The sequence below is a fragment of the Eretmochelys imbricata genome, chromosome 4 (assembly GCF_965152235.1).
Source record: "Eretmochelys imbricata isolate rEreImb1 chromosome 4, rEreImb1.hap1, whole genome shotgun sequence".
Taxonomy (NCBI): Eukaryota; Metazoa; Chordata; order Testudines; family Cheloniidae; genus Eretmochelys; species Eretmochelys imbricata.
This window is the reverse complement of record NC_135575.1, coordinates 83994651-84009233: the sequence shown is the minus strand read 5'-3', so window position 1 is coordinate 84009233 and position 14583 is coordinate 83994651. Positions and strand designations below refer to the sequence as shown.

The window sequence follows — 14583 nt, the reverse complement described above, 5'->3', positions numbered from 1 at the left end:
AATAAACTAAAAGCTTAAAAGTTAAGGGTTCAGTTGTGTGATTTACACACAGGGCATCATAGGAGACAGGATGAAGTCATGCTGCCCCTGAGAGCACCCAGAGAGAGTGTACCTCAGGGGGCACAATCCCGCTAGGATTCATAAAGACTAGGGCTCTGACTTGTTAGGCTGCTGACTGGGGGACAAGACCCTCCCTCCTCCCTACTTCAAGCCCTGATGATTTGCTCATGGGAAAGAACAAAGACTGAGCAGTCACTACTCACAGGGACTACTATTGTGATGGGCCCTTCTGTGGATCAAGGCGGGGGTGAGAGGCTATGTCACATCCAATCAGTCTGGCCCAAATGCTGGGTAGCAAAAATTGTTGTTCAACTACCAGCCTCAGCTGGCATAGCAGTTCTTTACATTTTTAATGGGCTCTGTCCTCCTTGGTTCAGGTTTGGCTAGAGTTTATATTGTAGTCCCCACGGTATGTACTCCTTGAAGGGCCACTACAAGTGATCTAAAGTCATCGCTCTCTCTGTCGTTGGGTGGCTAATACCATGTGAATTGATGGTCTCACTCTGATTTCTAGAGGAAAGGGGATATCATAAGAAAATCCACCTTTAGTATTAATCTGCAACTGTTATGTCAGTGAACATAGCTCTAACTAGGACCACACTTAAGCTCAAACTTTTGTATTAGTGCCTACTGTATGATTATGATTGGTGCAATACAGATTAGACAGCCACATGTTGTCAGTCCTGAGACCAAGACTGGGTGTGGGAGCTAAGTTACCTTTATTTACCTCATATAAATGTGGTCCCTCCGCATGCTTGACATGCATCAGTGGGACAGTATGGGAAAGCATACAAAACTGCTGAGGACCCTGCTCTGTTATGCTGTGCAAATAAACAGAGAACTTTGGTTTCTATGCCTGTCAGTGTAACTTCCTCAGTGTTGGCAAATTCTCACAATAGTATTCCACGCATTGCTATATTTGGGGTTAGTTTTAGAATCCCAGCGTCTGGAGTCAGGCAGCTTATTTGAGAATCTCAACCTCCATTTTTTTAATAAGTAAGTTTCTAGCCCTCATGGTTGCAGAAAAAAGTTTGAAAACATGAATCATAAAGGCTAAAAAGCCAGGGAGCAAATAAAAAGCATTCAAGTTTTGTAATGTTTTTAAAATGTCTGACTCATGATTTTTGAACATGCCAGGGTGGCATTCTTCATCAGCCCTAAATTAATTCCAAATCTTTAGAAAATGAAATAAGGACAATTTCCTGAGATCGATAAACATGTTTAATATCTATGAAAACACTGAAGTATTATTAATAGAGCTTGGTAGTAGATTTGGCTCAAAAATGCAGTCCTCTATTTCAGCAGCATATGGAGAGGTTGTGTTGTGATGCTTTGTTCCCTGTAAAACATGGATTATTGGAACTAGTTTCTCACTGTAAGCTTCACTCTAATCTACAGATAAAATGATTTCTTCATATGGCTTACCAGGCCTCGGAGACTTAGGTCTGCATTCAGCTATTTCTGTTTTTCATTTTTTTAATCCAATTCACTAATTATTTTATCTCTTCCAAAATGCATTACACTAATCAGATAGCAGCAGGCAACAATATAAAATAATGAATTAGCACATTAGCAAGCCAGATGACAAAAAGATTTGGAGACCCATCTTTCTCTGGGACGTTGAAACCTGCAAGCAATGTCTTTCCGTTGTTAGCAGAAAAAAGTGTGTCTGTAAGAAACAAAAGAGAAGCTAATTTAAAACATAGTTCGTATTGTCATGTCCAAAAAGGACTGTTCTAAGAGCTGAAAGCTCTCCTCTCATGGGAAAGGGTGTATATGGGGTACACAAAAAGCTTCATGGGAAAAGGACACAATTTGTAGCAAACCATCTTTGCTGATGTATGCTCCTAATGTTAGAAAAAGCCAGGCACATGACGAGCAATAGTGGCACAGTCGTCCACCGAAAGGGCCATTGCTAAAGGAGTCATGCCATGTGGACAGAGCCATACTTCTGGGAACAGTGGTCCACACCATCCATCATTCCATGAATGTGTACGGTTCAGCACAGTGCCTTATGACCAAAGCTGGTAGAAGCAGTGGATGAGGAATAGAGAAATCTGCTATATGTATAAGCCACACATTGCAAGTTAATGTTGCCTGAGGCAATGTTAATGTGCAAAGCCTAGCTCCTGTAATAACTTACTCCAGATATCAGTGGTATCATACATATTACTTTTGCTGTCACCTACTACTTCCTATTGTGTATCAGACAGCACTTTTTGGTTGCATGTACATCCATCATGCTCTCGTGTTGCATATGTTTTGGGGTTGTTTTGGGCATAACACATGCCAGCAAGGCCCTTTGTGTAGCACAAGTGCTTAGGCATCCTATTTTGTTTTCATTTTCAGCTATCCTCTTCTCTCTGTGGCACAGGAGCACAGTGGTATGCCACCAGTATTTTTACATGGGTTTCCACAAAAATATTTCCCCTTAGTTTGATAAACCTTGTTTTCCAATGGTGCATGCACTGCAGAGAGGAAGGATGAGGGACAAAGGATTCAATTCTTTTTTCCCCATCAATTTAAAATAAATGAAAATACCTGCCATTAGGTGCAATCTGGTGCATGTCAACAGTATGCTATTTGCTCTTCTGAAGCAGTTTAAAAGCCCTAGGGAGAAGTCATCGCTGTCAAGATGCTATAACAGTGTCCAGAGGGATAAACTCCATCACAGGTAGTGAAATCGTCCCAGGTCTCCCTTCAGTGTGGTGACAGAATTTTAACAAAGGGACTCCAAGCAGTTCCCCAAGAGTACCCCAGTGTAGGAATATGGCCTGTAGAAAACTTGTGTTCTTCGTTTGGCAGTATTTTTTGTCTGTGCATGGATGGCAAGATTAGTTGGTATGAACACAGAAATAGTGAAAACTTTGAAATGGAACAGTTTTCATGGAGGATTCCCAATTTAGTCTCACAGCTCGTTTCATTTCAGAATGAATTGAAAGAGAACAAAATGGGAACAGCTAGTGTATATATTTTGAAAGCTGGTCAAAAATGTACATTTTGAATGGGAATTTTTAAAACTTCTTTTTCTCAATTTTCTGCAAATTTTGGGGAATTTTTTTGAAAATCAAAACGTTTTTGTTTTTACTAAAAATTTTAAATTTTAGATGTTCCACTGAAAAATCAGAAAATTGCGAGGGAAACAAATATGTTCTTTTCCTTTGAAAAGCCAGTTTTCATCCAAAAAAAAGTTTTGAGAAAAATTTTCAACCTGCTCTTAACAAGTTCATCTCAATAGCTGATAAGCATTGTGGCAAAATAGCTTGTTAGCCTCAGTAGGCTCAGTCCTTTTAAGCCTTGGAGACTCAAGTTTGGGGCAAGACGAATCCTTATAGGTGGCACAGGGTCCTGCTACTCCTCTCCTCAGTCAGTCCCTTGTGCTTGTTTTCCTTCCCTTCTGGGGAGCGAGTGTGGCCTCCCTACTGGGAAGGTTTGGGGTCTTGCTGCAAACAGCCTACTGACAGCTTCCCTGCTCCTCTCACTCCCTCATTCCTCCCCTCCTTCCACCCAGGGGAGGGTTTAAAAGGGTCCCAAGTAGTTGGGAGTCAGCTGAACCTAATTGGTTCCCTAGCAACCCCTTTTCCAGCTGAACCTTATTGCCCCCTGGTTCTCTCTCCTCAGTGGATAGGGAGGGGCCTTTTCATCCCCTGGGACTAATTACTACCACCCCACACTTTTGTAGCTTTTTGTCCTGGGTTTACCACAGCATATTAAAATCTAGCAGTGACTAGAAATAACAGGATAGCACTTCTATAGCACTTTTCATCAGTACATATCCAAGCACTTTACAAAGATACTATCTTTATCCCAATTTTATATTGGGGAAACTGAGGCACTGAGCAGCAATGAGACTTGCACAAGATCACACAGCAGTCCAGTGGCAGAGCTGGGAATACAATCTAGGTCTTCTGAGTTCATACCTAATGTCCTATCCACAAGGCTATGCTATCTTCCAGTGAAACCTCAGACTTGTTACAGTCATGTCTGTTAACATTATATCCTGCCACTTGTGGCACTCCCAGTTGAAATCAGCTGACCAAGAGCAGCATGCAAAAACTGATAGCAGGATATTGCCCTTAGATTATACACTGTAAATAATAAAGGTCTTCACTGGATCCAGTTCTGCCATAATGTATATAAGAGCAAAACCAATAACTGTCTTTTGGTTATGGGGCAAGACGATGATAGCTGGCACTTAGGTTATGTATTTGTAGTAATCAAAACTTTTTTCAAATGCATAAAAATGTACATAGTAGATGGTATCCTCTCTCTTCATCCTTGTCTTCAATTGTAAATTCTGTGCAGCAGAGATTGTGTTTGTACAGCACCTAGCACAATGGGACCTTGATCCCGATTGGGGACTCTGGACACTACAGTAGTATAGGTATTTATTAATAATGATGATGAATACAAATAAATATTGATGAGTAATGCAAAAAGTTCATTTCAGATAAACATCCACAAGTTTTGGTCCTCATCCAGCGCTAATCTGCAAGATCAGTTTCAGAGGAAAGAGCTTCAATTACTTTCAGCTACTTTCATCTCAACTTCCATTCCCATCTAAAACCAAAAAGTTCTGAATCACGTTAATGAAGCTGTTTAAAATGTCTGGGAAAATTTGGGATCAGTTTGGTGCAAGTTTTAAGCAATGTTATGTTCATATTTTATCCAAATTTGTGTGGCTTTCTCAACTTTTAAAATGTGATAAAGTTTAGTGAATAATCTAGGAAATTATGTTCGTTTGTGTTTTCGTGGAATTGTTTAGTATGTGATCTGAATCTAAAGAATGAGGACTATTGAAAACTAATTTCAGACTACTGGCTCTGAAGAGTCTCGGGTATATCTGGTCCTTACAGAACCCATTATATTTAGGTATTGTTGACTGTGATTATAGAATGCACATGTTGTGCTGAATGTCTGTAGTAATGCAAAATCTATTCCTAAATGTTTCTTAAACCAAGGACGACCTCTAGAAGTGTGATTACATGTCAGTTACTAAAAATTAGTTGGGCTATATTTTTTAATGAACTTTGAATCCAATCATTTTTAAAAAATTGATATATGCAATGACAAAGCATTTAAGAAGACCATAATTTTTCTATATGATTTCAGCCCACCATATACTTTTCTATACAGAGAAAAGTGGATCCTGCAGCATATAAAGCCATGTGAAAATTCTATTTCCAGTTCACTGGGTCATCTTTGAAATGATATAGCATGAAATGTTTAACATTTCACTGGCCTAGCTTTGTGCCCAGGAAGAGGCGCCATGGGGACAAGACGATTCCTTTTCTAGCTACCACAAACTAATGCTACATAACTCTAATTCTGGCTGCAGTCTTGAAACCTATTAAGTGAGTGGTTTAAAAGTAGTTGTCACTTAAGATGGAATTTACGTTGACAAGTTAAAAATATTTCAGGGTAGCACTGCATTCCATCTTTCAAGGGTTATGCAATAGCTACTGTTAAAGCAATGAAAAGGCATTAGGCCTTTGTGAAAAGAACGGTTCTTAAAATTAATTTAGAACAGCCAGCAAATGATGGCTCTTTCAGCTGCATTTACGAAGAGTTTCCAGCTTTAATTGACATTGATACTTCGGTGAGTAATTGGAGGAAATTCTGTGGGTTTTTATATGCGGATGAAAATTTTCTTTTTAGATTTTATATATTTCCACTTTTAATCAATCTCAACCACAATGTAGCAAATTATGCAAAAGTGAATAGAAAGTCCTGGATTGGTATTTTAAATGGAAAGATATAACTGAAATTTTATGGAGCTCTTTTGAAAACGGTATAAATTCTCTTGTGAAATATCATTGAACCTGTAGTCTGCAGTGCATAGGACATTAATCATGATAGTCTGATTTTTATGGGGCTCATCATTGGGTCACTAATTTAATGAATGGTCCCAGTCGATATCCGTGGAAAATGTCACACTTTTTTCCAGTGCAAAAGTTTAACAGATTGACCTATTTGTTTTCACAGACCTCCTTATATCACCCTTCTCCAGACAAAGGCCTGGACAGACCTTCTAGGTAAGAAACATGATGTGTCCTTGCAGTAGACAAGCTGACCAGTCTCACAGAGGCTAGAGGCCTGTTGAGCATCCTGAAGTAAATGGGAGTTGAGGGCACTCTTCACTTGCATAGCACTTCTTGGGATCCAGCCTACAGCATCCCACATATGAGATAATGACAAAATATTGAGTGTGGGTTCTTTTGAGATTCGCAGTTCTTCCTTTTGTTTTAGAAGAAGATACTGCCTGCTATTCAGAATGTCACCCAATCCTTCAAACCCCTCCACTGGCATCCCTCACCGTCTGTATTAATGTGTAGCCTCTATCCCTCATTTTCAATGCACTGCATACAGTACTCAACCTCTCCCAACATCTTTGTGCTCATTTTTTATTACGCCTCTTCTTTGTTCCACCCAAGCATCCAACCTCACTTCTATCTTCATATCATTCTCCTATTCTCGTTTTTGTGCTTGGAACTCTCATCCCAGCGTGCAAAATTACCAGACTCTCTTCATTCAAATCCCTCTTTAAAACTCCTGTATTTCACAACACCTACTTGTGTTAACCCTTAAATTAAATCTATTACCTAATTTAAAAATGAAAAAAGAATAACCCTGCAACACCTTAAATTAACTTTCTCCTCATCATGCAAAACAATCTGTGACTGTTTGATACATTTGTCTATTTAGGCGGTGATACTGGATCCCGAAACAAGATCCCTGTGCTCTTGAGTGCATGAGATCCCATTCTTTTCTACTGACCTTTTTCAAGGGTTTCCTCTAATCTGTCCTTTCTTAGACATACCCCATGACTGCTCTTTATTTCCTGTATAACAGCTCAGCTTTCTAAGCATTGTCTATACTTAAAATGGCTTTGCCAGTATAAATATACTGGACAACTATACTGGCAAACCCCCCTAGTGTAGACACAGCTTAGTCCAGCAAAAGAGTTCTTTCGATAGCATAGTTTAAACCAGTTCCCTGAGCAGAATAAGGCATATGGATAAAAGGACTTTTTTGCCAGTATAACTGTGTCTACATTAGAGTTTTTGCCGGTGTAGCTATGTGAGTGGAGTGTGGGATATTTTTTTTCACACTCCCAAATGAGATAGCTATGCCAGCAAATTTTTCTAGTGTAGCCACACCATAGAGACCAAATATATAGAGGGCTTGCCAAAATGTGTAGGAAAGAGCAAAGATGTGAGGTGACGACAGGTCTGCACTGGGTCTAAGGCTCGTGTGGAAGATGATGATAACATGACGTCTCTTGTGGATGATAATGTCTCATGTCCTTACCACTGCTCCTGACCTAAAGGAAATCCGCAATCCCCTCATCCCTTCCCAGCATTCAGCCCGGGAAAGTTTTGCTGGCTGTAGCTGTACTCAGCTCCATGTACCTGGCCATCTGTTCCAGCCTCAAGTCACTGGCTCTGAAACCTGAAGCTTTCCTGGCAGGGCAGGATTGTGCTATTCACATGGGAACCTTGATTACTGCTGCTGCAATCACTGCACCTTGGTGCTCCTCATTGCTAACAGCAAAAGTGAAGGGTGGCTGCAGGGCTTGGAACAAATCATGAGGGAGAGTGATAGGGCAAAGAGCACAGTTCAGGCAAGGAGCCTGTGTAGGGTGACCATATGTCCTGTTTTGGCTGGGACAGTCCCTTTTTTAAGCCCTGTCCCGGCCGTCCTGACTTTTTTGGCAAAAGTGGACATTCGTCCCGTTGGCTTTTGCCAAATTGATTAGTTGGCAAGAGCAAACGGGACAAATGTCCACTTTTGTCAAAAAAGTGGGTTGTGGAGGAATGTGTGGGGTGGGGGACGGACTAGCGGCAATGCCAGTCACCACAGGAAGGGGGAGGCAGGGCTCGGGCAAGCAGCGGCGCCAGCCCCAGTCTCACACGAGGGAAGGGAGAGGGGAGAGCAGGCAGAGCTCAGCTGGTGGCCCCAGCTGTTGGGAAATACGGTCACCCTATCTAGTATGTGCGTCGCTGATCGACAGGCCCCGCCTGCCCCCCGTCCTGCACCTGCAGGCAGGGGGTCTTGGGTAACGGGCTTGTGCCATTCCCTTGGAAGGGAGGGGCAGGGGGAAGAGCTCAAGCCTGCACGACATGGTATCCTGTTTTCCCTTTGGGAAATTTGGTCACCTCAAGCCTGTGTAGCATGAGGACTGGTCATTTGCAGGTGCTGAAGCCTAGAGGCTGTCTTAGACAGTTATCCCAAGCAAGGCCAGAGTCACTTACGCAGCCCAGGAACTGCCTACTGCTGCTTCAGTGCCAACAGCAGTTCAGTCCTCTGCTTACTGGTTCTGAACAGGCATTGCAAACCAAGTGTGAGACAATGCAAGGGGTGGGGACAAAGAGAGACACCGAGTGAGACCAGAGCAAGCCAACATGCCCACCAACATGCAGCAGAGGGAGGAGCTTTCTTTGGACAGAATCAAGGGACATACACCCACATCCCCTGTTGAAAGCTAACATTTCCACCATTGTATAAGATGAAGGACTGGGTTGCGGTCAGAGAGTGGACATAGCTGTTGTACCACCTATAGCACACAGGGCAGCCTCCCAGCACCAAGAGATGCTGTGGGGGCAAAGCTGCCCATGCCCCTGGCAGAGCAGCAAAGCCTGGGAAGAAGCAAACTACCAAAACTAGAGACTGAAATTTTTAAACAAAGTCCTTCAGTCAAAACATGGCCTTCTGTGCAAAAATTTGTCAACAATGTTGAAAGTTTGTTCACAGAAAATGTAATGTAGTGTCTCTTAAAATAACCTTGAAAATGTTTACAGAAATGTCTCAGTAAACATTTTGATCATGTTGATAAAGTTTTAGATAAAAAATATCAGGGAAGAAAGTGAAAAATTTTGGATAAACAAAAGAAGGGGTCAAACCTTTTCAAAACCTTTAAAGATGAAATGGCTTCAAAATTCTGAAATTTTTCCTGAAAATAGATTTTCATTTTTTTGTCAGCTTTAGTACAAATGGGGCTTCATTCTGCAAAGTATGCAGTTCTTGGGGGAGCTGCGAACAGTGTCTTCATATATTTTTAGTCTATTCATTCACGCAGTGTTGGAACTGTTAAGTGGGTCACAGCTAAGGGGCCTGCTTATTGATCCCTGAAGAGAAAGTATTCAAATGAGCCCTGCTCACAGGGTTTAGACTGGCACTAATATTGATTATTTCTTTAGTTCTGCAAGTGACTACAGAAAAAGGAGGAAGTCGGAGCCTGCTGTAAGTCATCAGAGGGTGCACAGTGATCAAAATGCAAACAGGACTAGCCTGGGCCATGCAGATATGCAGGGCACATACACTACCCTTAGAAAACCTTTAACTAGCTCTTCTCCTTCTTCTCCATCAAGAGCAAAAGGTAAGAGACAAGCAGATTAGCGAACAGACAATAACCTTGTTAATACTGAGTTCTTATTGCATACGGTATTAAATGTTAGTAATAACTGCCAGGTACTATATGCTGTTGCTCAGACACAGTTCACTGAAGAAAAAACAACAGCCTTTAGTTTCTAATGAAAGGCTAACCTGTTTGTTCTTGATTCTATTATTTCAGGCTGATTCAAACCTGGATTTATTTTTCCTATGTAGTATCTACTCTATATGTATTCAAAGAAAATCAGTCAAAAAAGAATGTGATTTGTAAAATTTTACATAATTTCATAAAGTTACATTTCATACATTGCTTTCTTGCCAGCATTTATGAGATTATTTGTAATTTTTAAAACTCTTCTAGTATGCCCAGAACGTGAAGTAAGAGAAACAGCATTAAAGATCACTGCCATGCAAATAAATCCTTAAAACTTTCCTTTCCTCCTTCAAACCTACATCTGATTCTTGGCAGCTGATAAGTTCTAGGAATCTAATTCAAAAAAGAAAGTGCCCCAGTATGAAATGAGATGATGGATTTTGTCAAAAATTCAAGTTAATGGGTAAGATACAACCCATATAGTTTCTGATTCTTATGTAAGATGATTCTTTTTTAATTGCCAGTCACTCAAACCTCTCCTTCTTATATGTCTAGTATTTCTTACCTGCAAACGGGTTTTGTTTCTTTAAAGTAAGACAAAAGGTTTCAAGGTATTAGTGATTTTTTACATTGGGAGTGCATATATAGTTCTGTACCTCCCCCATGATCCTCTTATTATTTTTCATTTATTTGCATTATAGTAGTGGCTAACATTTCCAATCAGAGCCTCATTGTGCTAGGCACTGTATAAACTTGTAAAAGCCCATGAGAGCTTACAGCTTAGGTTACAACAGAACATAACAAGTGGACAAGGCAAACAAATAGTAGGGAAGATGTTGGAGGATGAGTAATAGGAAAACAAGCATAGCTAATCACAGCAAGCATTAAGGTACGAGTATTCTCTGTATTGCGGGATGGATCACTGTAGAGCATTTTCCACAAAATTGAGTATTATTTATATGGGTATCCAGCCTGGAGCAACACTATATTCCATTCTCTCATAAATAAATAATATCCTACTAAAATATTACATTTCTTGAAGTCAAATACTCTTTCAAGTAAAAAGTGTGTTATAAGATTTTTGATCAACATATCATTTCAGATTGTCTCTTTAAAAGGCATATGAAGTTAATGTATTTTAGGTAAAAATAATGAGTGGAGAGAAGTCTGAACCAAAACCCTAGATCCAAACATCCTGAACTCTGCAAATGTTTGAAATCCAGATCCAGATTGTAATTTTGCAGGTGATTTCTGTTTTGTTCAAATTTGACCAACCCAGACTATGGGCTCTTTGAAATCTGTATCCTGAACTGAATTTTGTAGCATTTCTGTTGTGAAAAGTGACTCTGACTTGACTCTCAGTGACTTCAAGATCAAATGTGCTCAGGTTAGAAGTAAAAGTATGGCTTTTCTAACTTTCAGCCCTGAAAATTCAACCCTGTATCTGAAAAACAAGTTGAATTCTTTGGTTCTTGCACATCATCCCCAGATTCTGCAGGCTAAATTATATCTTCAATTACACCAGTGCAATGCACCCTATTGTTTTTAGATTATGCCCCCAGTGACACCTGTGTAAACCCATTTCCTTCATTATGGTTTCATGGGTGTAAATGACTGGCCTTTCAGCTTGGGGAGAGATTTTCAAAAGCACCTACACCATCTAGGTGCACAAATTCCATTGACTTTTATTTATAAGTCCTTGGGCATTTTGAAAATATCTCATTTGGAATTTAGCTATCATTTCTGTTAATAATGCAAATGAAGTAGAATCCAGCACATTTCTTCTGTTGGTCTTGTGAGTGTAAGAGGAGTAAAAAATAGTAAAAACATTTTACCTACAGCAAATAGGGATGTAGATGTGTTGAATAAGATGTGTTGAGTAAGTAGGAGCCATTGTTACAGAGAAGCTGCTCTTAATAGCAAAGAAGCAGGTTTTCTAACAAGGCATGAGTTATGAAGTTGCACTGTGGAGTTCTACATTTAAGTTGTTAATACAGTGAACCTTTTGCGGGACAAGTAACCTTAATGCACATCAGAAAGCTTAAGAGCAGGTTAGCATCTCAAAGTAGTTGTGACATAGTGTCATGTGGATTGCCCACATTTGGGATTCAAGATCAGTTCATTACTTGAGCAAGAGCACTGCAGAGTGAACCTGACAGCCAGCTGGGGAGCAACACTGATGGGTTCCAGAGACACCCATATCCAGCTTCACTCAGAAGGACAGTCAGCTAAGTAGGGGAAATAAAAGGAAAAATGGTTGGAACTTTGGGAGGTTTTCTGCAGGAAACATACCCACAAGTACACAGAGAAATGTGTCTAATGAGGCTGCTGCATTGTTCACATATTATGCTGTTGTAGTGTTCCTTCCTAGTCCATTCAAGATCCATTCATCACATCGTTTTACCACACATATGCTACCTGAGAGACAAGAAATCTCCCATCCATTCCTATACAGAGATTTTTCTTAGTCATCTCAGTTAAATATGCAGCTGCGGTAAACGGTTTTCATACACAACATTGTTTTCCCTGGACCAAACACAACTGTGTGCAAAAGTCAAAATCCAAGTGTACAACAGGAACTTTTTGTCAAACATAAATTTACATTTGCTCATTTTTGGCATTTGTTTTTGATGTTATTCTTTAACATCTATATTTTGGTAGTACCTAAAGGCCAGACCAGATTGAAAGCCACAGTGGTAGGTGCTGTACAAACAATAGATTATGGTTCCTGTCCCTGAGATGGGCCTGAGACAAAGTTCAGTTCTGCCTCTGGATTCATGCTTTCCCAGAAGTAGGGTGTCTTCAGATCCAGACTTTTGGTTTGGCCCCATCTCTACATCTTTTGTATTGTCTTTCTACCAGCTTCAGAACCAATGGTACCTTTTTATATGTGGCACTTTTAATGTAAAGATGTGCACTGTTTTAACACTCTAGTATTTAAATGTGTTTTATTATTAATATAAACGTATGGCACTGAATCCTTTCTGATGTTTAAATTATATAAAGTAAATTTTTACAGTTGGAAAATTAAGTAATTGTTTAGCATGGATTATTTGCTTTTCTCTTCTAATCTTTAGCAATGTGTATGCTGTACTTGATTGCTAGATTAGATACAGTAACTGCTTTCTCTTTTCTGTTCTTTCTGATATTTACTGACATTATTTCCACCTTTTTGAACCTGTTAATTTCTGGCAATGTCTCTTTTTTACCATGCTGCTCAATGGATTATAAAGGTGGAGATATTAGCCAAGTGTATCCATCCCTTTTCAGTTATTCAGTGTACAATCACAACACTTCAAATGAATTAGATTATTGTAGCACTTATAGACAGCATTTGGCTGTTCCAAGTGATTCAAGAAGGGCAATCCATTATAAGAATGGCTGGCAAATGACTCGTCAGAACGCAGAAGTCTGGAGCAGCACAGAAGAAACTGCCTCTCCTAAGCGGAAATCTCGTAGCTGTGATGATCTGTTAACAGATGATCATGATAGCTTCCCTGATGCACAAGCCAAGTCTGAAAGTATGGTATCTCTCATTTGCGAGGAGGATTCCAAAGGCTCATTGACCTGGGCCTCCCCATATGTTCCTGAGAGCCACAGTACTAGTCAGTCAAGAATTCGTCATAGATCTGCACATGATACCCCAGGGTTCCTAAAAATGTACAAGAAGATGCACCGCATCAATCGCAAGGACTTGATGAATTCTGAGGTGATTTGTTCTGTAAAGTCCAGAATATTACAGTATGAAAAAGAACAGCACAAAGGCATCCTTCAGGGTTGGAGAGAGTCTTCTACTGAAGAGGTGCCCAGGGACATGGTGCCTACCAGGATATCTGAATTTGAAAAATTAATTCAAAAATCAAAATCAATGCCGAATTTAGGTGATGAAACATTATCAACAGTAACACTAGAGCCTCCTAAAAATGGCTTATGTTCAAAGCGGCGATTTTCTATCGAGTCCCTGTTGGAGGAGGAAAATCAAGGTAGACACACCATTCAAGTACAACGCAACTGCAAGCCTAAAACTCTGGTGCCAATTCATATTGAAGTGACCAGTGATGACCCACAAAGATCACATCTGGAGTTTTCTGACAGTGATCAAGATGGAGTGGTCTCAGACCTCAGTGACTTTATCCAGATAGAAGGTTCATCCTTTTGTAGTGAAAGTGACTTTGACCACTTTTCCTTTACATCTTCTGAGAGTTTTTATGGATCAGGCCACCATCACCATCATCACCACCATCACCACAAGCATCTCATCAGCTCCTGCAAGGGGCGATGCCCAGCATCCTACACCCGCTTCACCACCATGTTAAAACATGAAAGGGCTAAACAGGAAAGTACTGAAGATCCAAGGAGACAAGAAGCAGAATCTGGCCTCTCTAAGATAGCATTCCTAGTCAGTCCAGTGCCTTTCCGGAGGAAAAAAAGTTCAGCCCCTAAAAAACAGTCTGAGAAGACTAAATGTAAATCATCTGTGTTCAACGCACTAGATTCTGCTCTTAAAGATATCTGTGACCAAATTAAAGCAGAAAAGAGAAGGGGAAGCTTGCCCGACAACAGTATATTACACAGACTTATTACTGAATTGCTTCCAGACATACCTGAAAGGAATTCATCACTTAAAACTCTTAGAAAAAGTCCCATGCACCAGCCTTTTCATCCACTGCCTCAAGATGGTGCCATTCATTGTCCACTGTACCAAAATGATTGTGGAAGACTACCTCTTAGTGCCTCTTTTCAGGACATGGATACAACCAACAACAACAAGCAAGACAATGATAGTGCACTGTGTTTCCAAGGTGGATTACCTTCCTTTCCTTTATTCTTGTGATTGAATCATCCACCCTTGTTCCTTTCATTTCCAACCCTTTGTCATTTCATTTTTGAGTATTTATTTATGCAGTTTAGAATAAGTGTTTATAAAAGGCATGATGAAAGGGTATTATTTTTACATAACTATATGTGATAAATAATATAAAATGGATAGAGTGTCTATCCACAACAATGTAGTAATCTGGTTATAAAATTGTGAC

General features: G+C 40.1%; 1 protein-coding gene across 8 annotated transcripts in view; it reads left to right on the top strand.

The window, feature by feature from the left end:
• The window catches only part of SORBS2 (sorbin and SH3 domain containing 2), a 122323-nt gene that overhangs the window by 68831 nt on the left and 38909 nt on the right, over positions 1–14583 (top strand). For 5 of the 8 annotated variants that reach the window (XM_077814546.1, XM_077814543.1, XM_077814542.1 and 2 more), the window contains 3 exons: positions 6046–6095; positions 9261–9439; positions 12781–14340. In XM_077814546.1, coding sequence (XP_077670672.1) covers positions 6046–6095; positions 9261–9439; positions 12781–14340 — 1789 coding nt within the window. The remainder of the gene's footprint in view (positions 1–6045; positions 6096–9260; positions 9440–12780; positions 14341–14583) is intronic. The other 3 variants (XM_077814548.1, XM_077814547.1, XM_077814549.1) reach the window with 1 other exon arrangement.